Genomic DNA, 13,823 nt, shown 5'->3' with positions numbered 1-13,823 from the left:
CTTACGCCTCTCTCCACTATCATGGCAGAGCACTCCAGTGCATTTCTTGTCGTGGAAAGATCAGCTGCGTCTACTGTACCGCGCTGCAGTGCCGAAATGGAAAAAGAAAAACAACCTTGGCGCTGGTGGCCCCCTCCCCCCCTCGGCACGGACACGCGGGGCCCGGTCCCCCCACCTGGAGCCAAACGGGCGGAACACGAATGTGGATCCCACCGTCGAGGTTGCACCATTCCAGGCCCCAGAGCCAGTTACGGTGCAACTTTACCTGTCGCGGCACGTCGACTCGCGCTCGCTCCATCTCGAAAAGTGAGGTTAGGATCCGAAACGAATCTTAGTGGAGTGTTTGATCCTGTGTTTCGCCCCCGTCGGTTGTGTTGCTTCTTGTGTTGGTGTGTGCATGTGTGGCGGCTCGTGTGTGTGCGGGCTTTCGTCGAGGGCTGTGCGCGGTGCGCCTGATGTGATTGCGGGTCTGAAATGATGCCTTTCGACCTGGGCTGCATCTCTTGCAGCCGGATACCTGCTGCTTTCGTCTGCGTTTCATTCCTGCTCCTTAATTATGTGAGTGTCCTGTTTATGCCTACTTGTCCTTTACGACATTACTATAGCCCTCCGACTCTTTAGATTTTCATTTTTCCGATTATTTTACCGGACAGAGTCTTAATTAAAAATTGCAACTCATGTTTCCTGGTCAAAATTTCACGAAGAACACGTTACTCTTGTCAATAATGTCTCAAATTAACCGATAAGTAAGAAATAGGTGTTTATTAATTTGCATTAGAATCAGAAAATGATCGTGCTAGACAAGCTCACAGCTTGTTTGGTATGGTCATGTTAACAGGATGACTATGCCAAGGAGATGCTTGATTGGGTTCCTCCCGGGAGGAGACGAAGGGGACGCCCAGTGAAAGGGTGGCGATAAATGAAATGAGAGAGTGCAAACTCCTTGAGGGGATGTAGGAGGAGCGGGTACTGTGGCGGCTAGGCGTCACAGAACGCCAGAGAGCGCTGTGAACGCGGCACATATGCATGTAGAATCAGGAAATTTAAACTTCCCGCGAAAATCAATGTAAATCAAATCGCTCATTCAAAACGAACTTCATTCGGCAAATAACTAGATTGAAGTTATCGTTAGAAGCACACGTAGTAACGCAATCACATAGGGATATTCTAATGTAGTGGGGTAGCTTTTTTTTCACCAACTAAGGCTAAAAACGTCATCGTGTGCGCGATAAGTCCCTAAAAATAAATTTAAAAACAAAAGATTCGCCCTTATTTATACCCTGCTCTGATGTACACTGTAATTTCAAATTTTTCATAGAAAATTCAGTACGATAAGAAAATTATTTCATTGTAATCCATCATAAAATTAGAATTTAGCGATCTATTGACTGAAGTAGACCTCGGCGCATTGGTGAGTAAGAGACTCGTAAACCATAGGAATTCGCTGGTCAGTTTGATTCACGTATCTAGTATTAGGCATTTTGGCGAGCGGAAGTCTTTCAGTCTACTGCGGGAAAAAAACTTTTGAGTTATTCTTTTGGAAAATTTCATCATGTCTGTCATGTCAAACGCGCAGTTTTCATGAGTGATCTTGCATTAAGGTGCTCGTCGTTGCCTGACCTTGTCTAGTGCTCATGTTTCATATGGTTTATGTTTTACGGATATTTTCAATTTTTAAAACTTTACGTGCGGCTTTTCCATAATAATATCAACAAAAATTATCAGAATATAAGAGGAGCTTCCATTGACCAGATAATTTAAGTATCAGGAAAACTTTTGGAATTGAAAATTTGAATATACGCCGAAGAATCGGCTGAAAGATGAGGAAAATTAATGCTCATATTTTTGGAACTCCGAAGCGTCGTTTAGTTTTCTCCACGAATATTTGGGGAAATGAGAGAAAACTGCGGTTTCTCGCCAGGAAGTGAGCTGAAAATCAGGGGAAATCATGGAAAAATCAGGAAATGAGCATGGTTAAAATTTCTCGACTCCATGCACCTACAATTGATTAAGGATACCGTCCGGTTTTGAGTATAAAATTTTCCAAGGATCTCATAACTGGAAACAATCACTTCATCTAAGTTCATTTGAATAGATTCGTTAGCGGTTCGATGTATCGTCTAGTTCAAAACAATAGAACATGGCATCTAATAAAAATTTTAGGATTCAAGTTAGAAAAGCTAAAAATAAGAAAATTCCTAACAATTTCACTCGTCGTGGCCAAAGTATCAAAAATCTATCACACAAAACCCGTTCCCTCAAATTAATCAATTCACTTTTGAGGCTATACAGGGTTATTCAAAAGTCACGCACCATTGGCCATGAGGGGGGGGGTGGGGGGGGAGGCCATTTGAAATTTTTAGTTGCCTACTCCTCCTCCACCTCTCCCCCTCCCCTGAGAGGGTCAAAAACTGGAAAGTACCTAAAAAAGTTTTCCCCTCAATATAAGGAAAAACGTCACAAACCGCAAGTCGATATCTTAATTAGAACTAAAGTTATGGCCAGTGGTGCGTGACTTTTGAATAACCCTGTATGTTTACATGTCGAACCAATCGATATCGATACAATCTCACCTGCGGGCCGATTGTCGAAATTGATAGACAAAGCTATAGACAAAGAAGACATAGGGGGTATAAAGCAATCCTATTGGTTGAAAGGGGTGGTTCTCATAGGGAGAAAATTATAGACTAACTGTCGGGTCTCTCGTGGGATGCCGTTAGTTAGTCTATTACCTACCTCCTTTGTCCATTGCAACCACCCGCTTCTACCAATAGGATCCCTCCAAATCCATTTTGTCTTCTCTGTCTATTGCTTTGTCTATCAATTTCAACAATCAGCTCGCTGTTTGACGTATCGAATACGATCCGCGAGGTACGAAAAAATTGTTCTGAATTTTCAGCGATAGAGGTAAAAAAAGGTGCTCCTCGCGCGGCAGGACCTCCGGCGAGGAGTCTAGTCCTTCCGCAGCTAGTTGGCACCATGTTTTATGGATGCTTCCCTGGCAGCAAGTTGGAACTTGGACCACAACTTACAGCTTCCAAGTACAACGACAATTAGTTTCCATCTTCCGCCAGGAAGATGAGCGGTGTCGTCTCATCGCGACGATATTCCCGATTCCCGATACACCGCGACGGAGAGCGCTCGCGTTCTTTTACGCTTCCATGCAACAATGGCGTTCGCCTGCCTTGCTACATATCTCCTCCTCCGTCTCTAACGTAGCGAGATAGGTTAGAATTCTTGGAAGATCTGGAATCACCCCCTCCCCCTTGAGTTCCCTACGCACCAGGCCCGAGATATTATGGTCGACGATTCCTTTCAGCGACTATAGAAAGTTCACAGAGCTTATGTTCATTGCAACTATGAACTAATTGATTTAATTTAATCAGAAAGATTTGCATCGAAGGTATGCGAGGTATGGCAGTTGAGGAAACGGTCCGGTAGAGTTAGAGGATGGCCAGGAGATCAGAGGTTGTGAACAATAATAGTACCTAGGTGTGCACTTAACATTGGATGGCAAAATGGATCAGGCAATCAAAGATTGTAATCTGCAGGGGAGGAAAGCCATTAGAATGACGAATATGGTATTCTTTGGGGCCAGACAATATCTAAAGTTAACAAAAAGTGAATTTATAACTTCATCGTCAAAAGCATATTAACCTATGGCAGCAAGGCATGGCAGTTGAAGAAACGGTCCAAGTTATTCTTAAGGCAACCGAAATGGACTACTAGCGTAGATCGGCCGGAGTGTCAAGGAAAGATCACGGCCGGAATGAAAGGGTACGTGAAATTATGGGCGTCGAAAAGAACATATTGCATGCCGTTTTCACAAAAAAGCTTGTCTGGTATGGGCATGTGTAAAGGATGCCAGATGATAGGTTGCCTAAGAAGGTTCTGGATTGGGTCCCCTCCTGGCAGAAAACGTAGAGGACGCCCTGCCAAATCGGGATTGAGGGAATAAGGCAGGAAATGAGGATAAGCGATCTGCCGGAGGAGCTCTGGCAAGATAGCTGTCAGTGGCGGTTGGGTGTCGCAGAGCGCACAGAAGCGCTATAAGAGCGACTTATTGGTAGTAGTAGATTTGCATTGAAAACTTAGACATCGGTTCGACCCATAAATCGGTGAGGACAAGTTTTCCTTGGTGCATACTGCGTCCGTACCTCCACGGATAATCCAAATCTTGCTTTATCATGTAAAATCTTAAAAGTAACGCGTAACGCATAACCCGTAAGACGTGAAGCGTTTCAAAGGGGTTGGACCGCAGAGCGGTCAGAGGTCCTTAGTCGTATCGAAAACGAATCGGCCAATGTTCAAATCTATCACGTTTGGAATGTCAAATTTCACTGGAGAAGGAAAAACGTCTTCTTAGTGGACGAAGTATCAGATGAACGTTGGCAAGTTGCAGCTTTTCCAGAAAAATACTTCTATCTCAACGCATATTCGATCATCTAATATATCTATACCTGTACCTGTTTCGCGCCATAACCTCCAGTTTTTGGTTTCTTATGGCCCCAAAAGTTATTGGAACAATTCTCTCCCTAAGATTACCAGTACCGGGAGGTCCTTCGTTCTGCGGACCGTCGCATTAAAACATATTTAGGGTGTCTACAAGTCCGGAATATCCGGAAAGTCCGAAAATAATACTGATTTTTAACGGGCGGTCCGGAAATGCTGAAAAAGTGCAAACTTTTGCAAGAAGTTCTGGAATTTTATAATTTTTTTTGTCATTTTTGTCACAATTTGAGCGGGAAATTCAAATTTGCCGAATTTTGTCGATTGGAGGTTCTGAAAAAGTACTGAATTTTTCTGTTGAGGAGGTACCAAATTTCTTGGGAAAGTACTGTAAAAGTACTGTAAAAGTACTGATTTTTGGTTAGACACCCTGATATTACGCCACACTTGCTTTCAGGATGTTCCGTCAAACGCCAATCCAATTAATCCACGCGTTATAATTGGACGTCGTGTCGCACTCGCACGTTGTCGGGTCCCATTCCGCCGTGGTGCATGGGTGAAAACGTCGTATGAGCTATTAGGCGTTGCCAAATTTTTCTTCAACAAATCACGGATTTTTAGGAAAATTTGCGAATATTACTCTCCCAATTTCTCAGAGGATTTCGCTCGTAATTTGATCTGAAGAACCTCAAAATTTCAAAGAAAGATATATTCATAAATTTCTTCAAAAATAAATAATTTCTGAGAGGCAATTTTGCAACCCTCCATTGCTCATATGGCGTTTTTCTCGGCACGACAACATTGTCGATGCCATTTCCGTCGTGCCAAGGAAGAACGCCGTAGGAGCCCTCAGACGTTGCCGAATTTCCTTCAATAAAAATCGAATTTACTGGGAAAATTGTGAATATTTTTCCACAAAATTTTCAGACAATTTTGTGTGCAATCGAAGCTAAAATATCTGAAAATTTAGGGCATGAAAAATATGCATGAATTTCGTCAAAAGTACGTGTTTTATTAAGGGAAATTCGACGACTCTCGAACGTTCATACAACGTTCCTCCTTAGCACGGCAGATTTCGGCGCTCACTCTTCTAGGCGAAGAAAGTGGAATCGAAGACGCGTGCGGGGATCGGACGATAAGTGATCTTTCGCGAGGGGAGGAGGGGGTATGACCTGGAGGAACGGGGGGGGGGGGGGGGGTGCGGAAAACGGAAGTACGGAAAGTGAAGCAGGAGAGCAGAGCACAGCGATAGGATGAGCGCTTTCCCTTTCGACGGTGTCGGTTCCGCCGCGCGAAAACCGAACCGAGGAGCCGCGGCTCGGCTCAATTACGTATTCCCCCTACGCGGCTACGCCACGGCTACGGACGCTACGCTACGGGGCTGCGCCCGCTCATTAGACGGGTCCAGGTCCCGGTCCACCTGGAGGGAGACGTCACGTTTCGGGCCCCGAGGCCGAGGAACCCCGCTATTCTGCCGTGCTAAGGAAGAACGCCGTATGAACATTCGAGAGTTGCAAAATTTCCTTCGATAAAATGTTTATTTTTTAGGAAATTTATGAATATTTTTCCTTCAAATTTTCAGAATCTTCAGGTAAAATAGTGAACTGAAATATCTAAGAAAATGGGAGGAAAATATTCATGAATTTACGAAGGAATTCGCATTTTACGAGAGGAAATTTGGCAACGCCTGAAGGTTCATACGGCGTTTTTCCTTAGCACGGCAGTATTCTGCCGTGCTAAGGACTAAGGAAGAACGCCGTATACGCCATCAGGCGTTGCCAAATTTCCTTCGACAAACAACGAATTTCCTGGTAAACTCATGCATATCTCCCCTCCAATTTTTCAGATAATTTTGTTCGCGATCTCACCTGAAGTTCCTGAAAATTTCAAGGAAAAATATTCTATAGTTCTCTAAAAAATGAACATTTTATCGAAGGAAATTTGGCAGCTCTCGAATGCTCATACGGCGTTCTTCCTTAGCAGGGCAGATTGTTCCCGCTTTCTTGACCCCTTTGCAAGCTCTCGCCAACGTGACGTTGTATTCGGGATTTTCCGTCAGCCAGAGTCGCACTGGAAAGCAGAGATTTTTCAAGGATGCTGCGGAAGCTTGGAATACGTACCTGCGTATGTCTCGTGAAACTGGATGAAAGCACGAGATTCTCGTGATGAAGCAAAAGAGGTAACCTCAGAGCATCCGGATCCATTTGTCCGAAAAAAAGGTGGAAGGAAAAGGGAGAGAGGGAGAAGGAAGGAGCAGAGGAATGAAGAAGGGTGGAAGCTTATTTGGTAAAAAATTATTCATGACGAAATTGATTGAAACTGCATTTTAGATTCTTTAAAATTTCAAAAGTTTCCTGGGGGAAGCCCCCGGACCCCCCCCCTGATCGAAGTGTCCAGATCCGTCTATGCCTCAGAGCTATGCAACTTTTCCACACAACTCACTACATCCAACTTAATTACGTAAAATGTCTTTGTGATAAATCATACTGCGTGTACTGCACAGAGAGTAAGGAAAAAGTGGGTATACTAAAAAATCTCCAACTTTTCTAAGAACTTTTTTATTCTATCAAGCGTCTCTAATTTTTAATTTTCAAATCCATCTGGGAACGGGCGGAATAGCGATCTTCCTCAGAGTTCAAAATGCTTCTAATTTTAAACAAGAGTAGGGATCACCTGGGTATCCTGTCAAACCGATCGAAATGAGTCCATCAAATTGGGACATCGAGGTGACTGATCAGGATTTCCGATCAAAATTAAGAAGCGCTTTTACTTTTCGATCAGCATACGTCATGAACGGAGTATCAAAATGCATATTTTCTATATTCTGTTGGCGATTTATTTTGATCAAAAATCAGAGGTGCCTCTTAAATTTGATAAGCCTCACCCAACAGTTGCACGGATGTCCCATTTTGGACGGCTCATTTTGATGATGGAATCACAGCTTGATATATATTGTCTCCGGCTCGGTCATGTCAAAAGTTAACATGATTCGCTCCGAAGTGTGGCCTTGAACTTTGGGCTAAGGCGCGCGGAACCAGAGCGTGGGCCGGAACCGGGAGGATGCGGGACCGAAATCCAAGGAGCTTTCACTCATGAAAAGTTAATGAGTCCGGGCATGGTGGCCGGCGGCGAGGCTCTGAATGGAGCTTTTGATGCGAGTTGTCGGAGCGTCATGGGAAATTCACAAACCCCTCTCGCTGGACTCGGGATTCGGTGGCGGCAACTTTCGTCGCTCGGTGTGAGCTTGATTCAATTCTCGCTCGCCCTCCTCCGTGGGAAAATCCGCGACGAAAGTGCAAGCGAAAATCCATCCACAAGTTCACTCTCCCTTTCGAGGCCTCCGCTACAGATTCGCACTGCTACAGTATTTACATGACTTTTAGCAATACGACCTCAAGCTAGGGTAATAATGGAGATGTTGCATGTTTGAGGAATTTGCGATTTGACTTTTGATTATTAAGTAGAATAGAATAGAATAGTATTTTATTTTACCCAAAATAACGGGTTTGTAAAAGAGGTTCTTGACAATTATATAAGGTTCATTAAAAAGGAAAAAAAAAACAAAAGCATCATAAGCCAGGTATAAAAGTATAAAAGTGTAAAAATATAGGTCTACTCGTCTACTCGTTCTACTCGTCTACTCGTTCTACTCGTCTACTCGTTCTACTCGTTTAGGATAAAAGATCCAATTTTCATTGCTGATGACAAAAACATATATAGTGCAGAAATGTGCTCAATTTTTGCTGATTTTTCTAGGATTGACATTGAACTTGGTACATTTTTTGATTTTGATTATTAAGTATGTAAAAGTTGGCGAGAAACACGATGGTGCCACTGGTTTTCTCTGAAATCAACTATCAAGCTCAAAAAAGCTCTCAAGTTGAGGCCAGAATGGAGGGGATTTCCCCTCCTATGGAGGAGATAAAACAAAGAAAGAAAAAGCACAATTCTTCTAGCAAAAAAAGCGTGATCGGGAATATCATCGACTTTTCAAGTGGTTTCCTCATTAAAATTTCACTCCAAACTCGTCGATTTTTTAATTGTATTGAACAGCTAAAAAGAATGAGGGAATATGATTGGTCAACTTCGTCAATCTTGCTCTCCATCCTGTCAAAGTCAAAGTCAGTTGAAACGGAGAGCAAGACGAAGCCTCCTCATTTCGTTGGTTGACAATCTGTGGAGGTAACCAATATTATCAGGACACATCATAGATGACATCTTGAAATTTTCAAGGAATTTCATGCAGAACTACTTCGAGAGTTTTTCTTTGATCGTGTGATGCAGGCTTTAGTCCTGTCTTGTCCGGTCGACGAACAACATTTCAGCAACCAAGCTCGAATCCCTCCCGAAAAGTGACCTCTTTCGATTGGAAGTATCCCGAAAGTACAAATGAATAATGGGCACAGCGATCGGAGCTCGATCAGCGATACTGTGCCGAAAGCGGGCGACAATACTGCCGTGGTGCGTAAAAACGCCGTGCGAGCATTCGAATGTTGCCAAATTTCCTCCCAGAAAATATTTATTTATGAAGAAAGCTATGAATATTTTTTCTTGAAATTTTCAGACTTTTTGGATCATATTGAGAGCGAAATCCACTGAAAAATCGGGAGAGGAATATTGACAAATTTTCTTGAAAATTTGTGATCTCTCGAAGAAAATTTGGCAACGCCTGAAGGCTCATACGGCATCCTTCCTACTGTGGGCGGTGGACAGGTGGCCGCGTTGCAAGGTCGCCGTCCCTCGCTCGACCCGTTGGTTTCAGTGACCATCGGGGCCGCGACGCACAGTGGATCGAGTCAATAGGAGCGGTCGGACATAATGTGGAAACTTTAAACGCTTATAACTCTGTGTATACAAAGCTTCCAGGCTCTTAAATGGGTTTCATTTGTTTCCTCGTGAAATTTTCTACAAGTAGCACCTATTGATATTCAAAATGTGACGAAAGAAACATCAAAAGCAGTCCTGCCATTCTATTTTATCGAAAAATTCCGAGATAATTCCGATTTCCGGAAATATATTCCGATTTTCCAAAGTTCCGAGTAAAATTTCGATTTTTTCAAAAATTCCGAAATACACCCGGATTTGGTTCCGAAGATCGTTACATTTCATCAAAAAGTCCCTTAATTTGATCATATGATTGGTCAATTTGGCGAAAAACAGCAAATTTCGAGGAAATTCCGAAAAGAGCTGAAAGTTCCGGGGATTCAGAAGATCCCGGGAAAAATTCCAATTATTTGAAAAGTTCCGAATTTTGAATTAATCCCGGGGAACAGCAGCATTGAAAATGTGCAGTTTTAGTAAAAAAATTCCTTCTCCGACCTGTCCAATGGACCATTAGACAAGGTACGAATTCAAGCAATCTGATACATGTTTCTTACCCAGAATTCCACGTAAAACACGATTCACACAACGAAAATTACTGAAACCAAACTCCTAACGAAGATACAAACGTTTTTATTTCACATTGGTTACGAGGAATTCGAACTGCCCGCTCACAAGAAACTCAAAGCTCTACTTAAGTCAAATCGCGCACTACAACGGTTTCAGCAAGCTCCTCAATCGAGGAATGTTCATTTCCCACCATGTGCTGTTCAAACTATTAGCAATTTGCTATAACTGAGCCAAAGCGTCAAGATTGAGGTTGCCAGATTTTTATATCGCAGAGATTTGTCATGATAACGTTTAGCGCGCGATGTGAATCACGTAGAGCATTGAGTTTTCATGAGCGGGTGGTTTCAATTCACGCATCAAGAATCATTAAATATCTTCGTAAAGAGTTGATATCGGCAATTTTTGTTGAGCGCATCGTGTTTTACGTGAAATTTTGGTTAAGAATCATGTATCGGAATGCTGAAATCCGTACCTTGTCTAGTGATCCATTGACTTGATCTGCTGTGGAGACTGCACCGAAACCATACCGGCGCCGCGGTCTTCGCTCTTCGCCCCGCTCATCCAGAAACTCACTCACGATACGAACGCCCAGTACGCGGAGGCTGCCCACTGGCACCGGATTATGTCCGTGGTGTAATAGTATAATACATGTGGACGTCATTACTGTAACGACGATGAAACTCCTAAACCACGTATCTCGGCTACGGTGTTACAAAACTCCGCCCCCGTTTTGTTCTTTTCAAGGAGAAGAAATCAACGTCATCTTGGAAGTTTTCGAAGAATTGCCTTCCCCAAAGAAGGAAAATCACAGAAGTTTAAAGAAATGTACTTTTAGGAGTTATTCTTTTAAAGTATACACCATGACAAGAAGTCTGCAACGTCGTAAACCGAGATACGTGGTTTGGGTTTTTCACCAAGCTCTCCGAGAACCTAAATCATCCTTTCGTCAAAATCCGACCTTCCGTTGCACTGTGCCGATTTCCATTATTTTTGCAGTTGTCGACAAGGGATAATCTCTCGATGAGCCTGCTTTCGTCAGATCTTGGAAATATGACCTTGGTTTTCTAATATTACGTGATAAAGTTGTGAATTCTACTATTTATGCAATGTAAAATGATCATGCTTTGTCACAGTTCATTTTATAGATCTCTCGGTCCGATTTTCACATTTTTTGCTGCTTATAACAGGAGGTAGTTGTACGTATTTAAATCGCAAAGAACTATACCCATTGTAACATGAGCTCTGTTATGCATGTACTCTTACGAATCTCAGGGCTCATGTCACAGTTGATATAGTTCCTTTTGATGTAAATACGTCCGATCACTGGAAAAAGGATCGAGAGTCCAGACTCTTATAAACATCAACAAGAAAAAATACTCTTGATTCAATCAGATTCAAGCTTAAATCAAGAACCAAGCCTTTTACTTTGAGCGGATTTCCTTTTGATTTAAGCTTAAATCTGATGGAATCAAGAGTCCTTTTTCTTGTCAATGTTTTCAAGAGTCTGGACTCTAGATCCAATGTGTTTTTTTTTCCAGTGATCAACACATTCTCTTTATCACGAGGGTTCTCCAGAGAGTGCGAAATACCTACCCTCTGGGGGTTGGGCCGCGTGGAGGTTAGGTGCCGTCACATTCGTCACTAATTAATGACGGTTTTTTTCACTTTGTTTTCTTACATCGACGGGTGAAGCAACTGCCTTATGTTTACACTAGCTGCTCCGGACGCCCTACGGGCGCCCTCCGCAGCTAGCAATGGTGGTGCAGTACCTTAATTGGAATCGGAGCAATTAGTTGAATCTACTTAATAATGATGAATAAAATGTCTGTAACAATACGTGTTGTTAGCAATACGCAATACTGCAGTTAATAAGTCAGGGTCAGTCAAGCCGCAGAGAATAAGATGCCAGGATATCAAGAAGCTGTGAGGCGGAGCAGCCGAGGGATGGCGAAGGAATGTGGGTGGCGAGTGACGAACTGACGAACGACGATGCGACCCAAACTTCCTTCTTTGAGGTTGGTGGAAGGAGAGCTATACGAAAGAAAACGGAGATAGCCGAAAGAACGTGGTGGGAGGGGTGGCTGAGACCCTAGAGGGGGTATCTAGGGACGGGCAAGCAGGTAGCGGCCGGATGACCGCTCAAAACAGCTGAACTTTACTCGTCGATAAAAGTAAGAAAATTTGAGAAAATCGAAAAAAACAATTACAGCCTGCAAATTTACAGATCAGAAGCTTTCATTTAAAAAAAACCCCATGCAAATCGGTCCGATGGTTCTCTCAAAGTTAATGCCCCAAAATGCGGACTTTAGTCTGAATAAATGGGAGAAAATTTAAGCCCAGCTAAACTTCACTCGTTGATAAAAGTAAGACAATTTGAGAAAAACGAAAAAAACGACCACAGCCTGTAAATCTACAGATCACAGGCTTTCATTTAAAAAAAAACCCCATGCAAATCGGTCCGGTGGTTCTCTCAAAGTTAACGTCCAAAGATTCGGACCTCCGTTTTAATGCATCGAAGACAATTTTAGAAAATTATGGGAGAAAATTTGAGAAAATCGAAAAAAACGATCACAGCCTGCAAATCTACAGCTCAGGGCCTTTCATTTAAAAAAAATCCCATGCAAATCGGTCCAGTGGTTCTCTCAAAGTTAATGCCCCAAGATTCGGGACTTTGCATTTTAATATGTAGGATGATTTATCGCTTGCATGAAAGAGTGCATCGGGTTATTCAAACGAAAAATCATACGTGTAAACGCAAGTCTGGTTAAGAGAACTAAGCTCCGTGCACGACATGATGCAGCGGACGTCTTAATATCTCTGGCATAGTATACGAGCAACATGAACCAATGCTCGCGGGTCTTGAATCACCTCGCTGAAGTGGATTCGAGCCTTATTCCCGGCTGTAATGCTGGGTTCCCATGCATGGTTGTCGAAATCCCCCCGCTAAAGTATTTACCCTTTTTCGACGGACTCGGGTTTTCAAGACTCGAGTCTTCGTGCTCTTGTAGGACGAATGAAAAGACGGAAAAGAAGAGGAAGAAGGAAAAGGAAAAGGTAAAGGAAAGACTCTCTTTCTCTTTTTCCCTCTCCTCTCTTTCTTTCATTTTTCCTCCCTTTCCTCCCTCTTCTTCCTTTTCTTTTTTCTCTCTCTTTTATTCTTTATCTTCTTCATTTCCCTTTTCTTCCATCCTCTTCCTCTTATTCTCTTTCTCCCCTTTTTTCCTGCTATCATTACACCACCTCTTCTTCATCCTCTTCTCTTCTTGTTATTATTTTCCCTTTTTCTCGTCTTATTAGCATTCCACTTTTTCATATTTTCTTCGTTCTTTTCCCCCTTTTTCTTCTTTTCCTCCTGTTTCCCTCTTCCTCTTTTTCATCCTTATTTTTCTTTCCTGCTTGCTTTCCTTCTTTTCCTCCCTATCCTCCAACCGATAAACAAGGAAGAAAAAGAGAAAACGGAGCAATCCCATCGGTGGAGGTGGGTGATTGCTATAGACAAAAGAGGCAAGTGATAGACCAACCAACGGCAACCACGAGGGACCCAATAATAATTAGTCCATTATTTTCCCTCCTAGTCTAAAACAATCACCCATTTCAACCAATGATCGCTCCGTTTTCCCGTCGTTTTCTTTGTCTATGGTTTTATCTATCAATTTCAATAATCAGTTCGGTGGTTCCCTCCTTTCTTCTTCTTCCTCGTCTTCTCCATTTTCCTCATGTTCCTCTTGTTCTTCCGCAGCTTCTCTTTCTTCCGATTTCTAATGGCTCCTCTTATAGGTAACCTATACGTGAAGAGTCGTGAGGCTCAAGTCTGTGAATCTAGGGTCACACTGACTTTAGGATCAGATCGATTTCCGTCGGTGGTCAGTCCGGAAACCATCCGGCACCTACGTGTTGGCGATGCGTTGGCTCGCTAGCGCATGAAAAACTACGTTATCAGCTGGAATTTGATTAGCGCAAATGGAAATGCAGCGGCGGCGGTA

At 42.9% G+C, this 13,823-nt stretch overlaps 1 protein-coding gene across 1 annotated transcript in view; it reads left to right on the top strand.

Moving 5' to 3' along the window:
* Positions 1-227: 227 nt before the first annotated feature.
* The window catches only part of LOC109029756 (uncharacterized), a 240,872-nt gene continuing 227,276 nt past the window's right edge, over positions 228-13,823 (top strand). Inside the window, exon 1 of the mRNA XM_019040373.2 lies at positions 228-558. Coding sequence (XP_018895918.1) covers positions 475-558 — 84 coding nt within the window. The 5' untranslated portion in view covers positions 228-474. The remainder of the gene's footprint in view (positions 559-13,823) is intronic.

The sequence above is a fragment of the Bemisia tabaci genome, chromosome 1 (assembly GCF_918797505.1).
Source record: "Bemisia tabaci chromosome 1, PGI_BMITA_v3".
Classification (NCBI taxonomy): Eukaryota; Metazoa; Arthropoda; class Insecta; order Hemiptera; family Aleyrodidae; genus Bemisia; species Bemisia tabaci.
The sequence above is the reverse complement of the archived record's forward strand: the minus strand, read 5'-3'. Positions and strand labels throughout refer to the sequence as shown.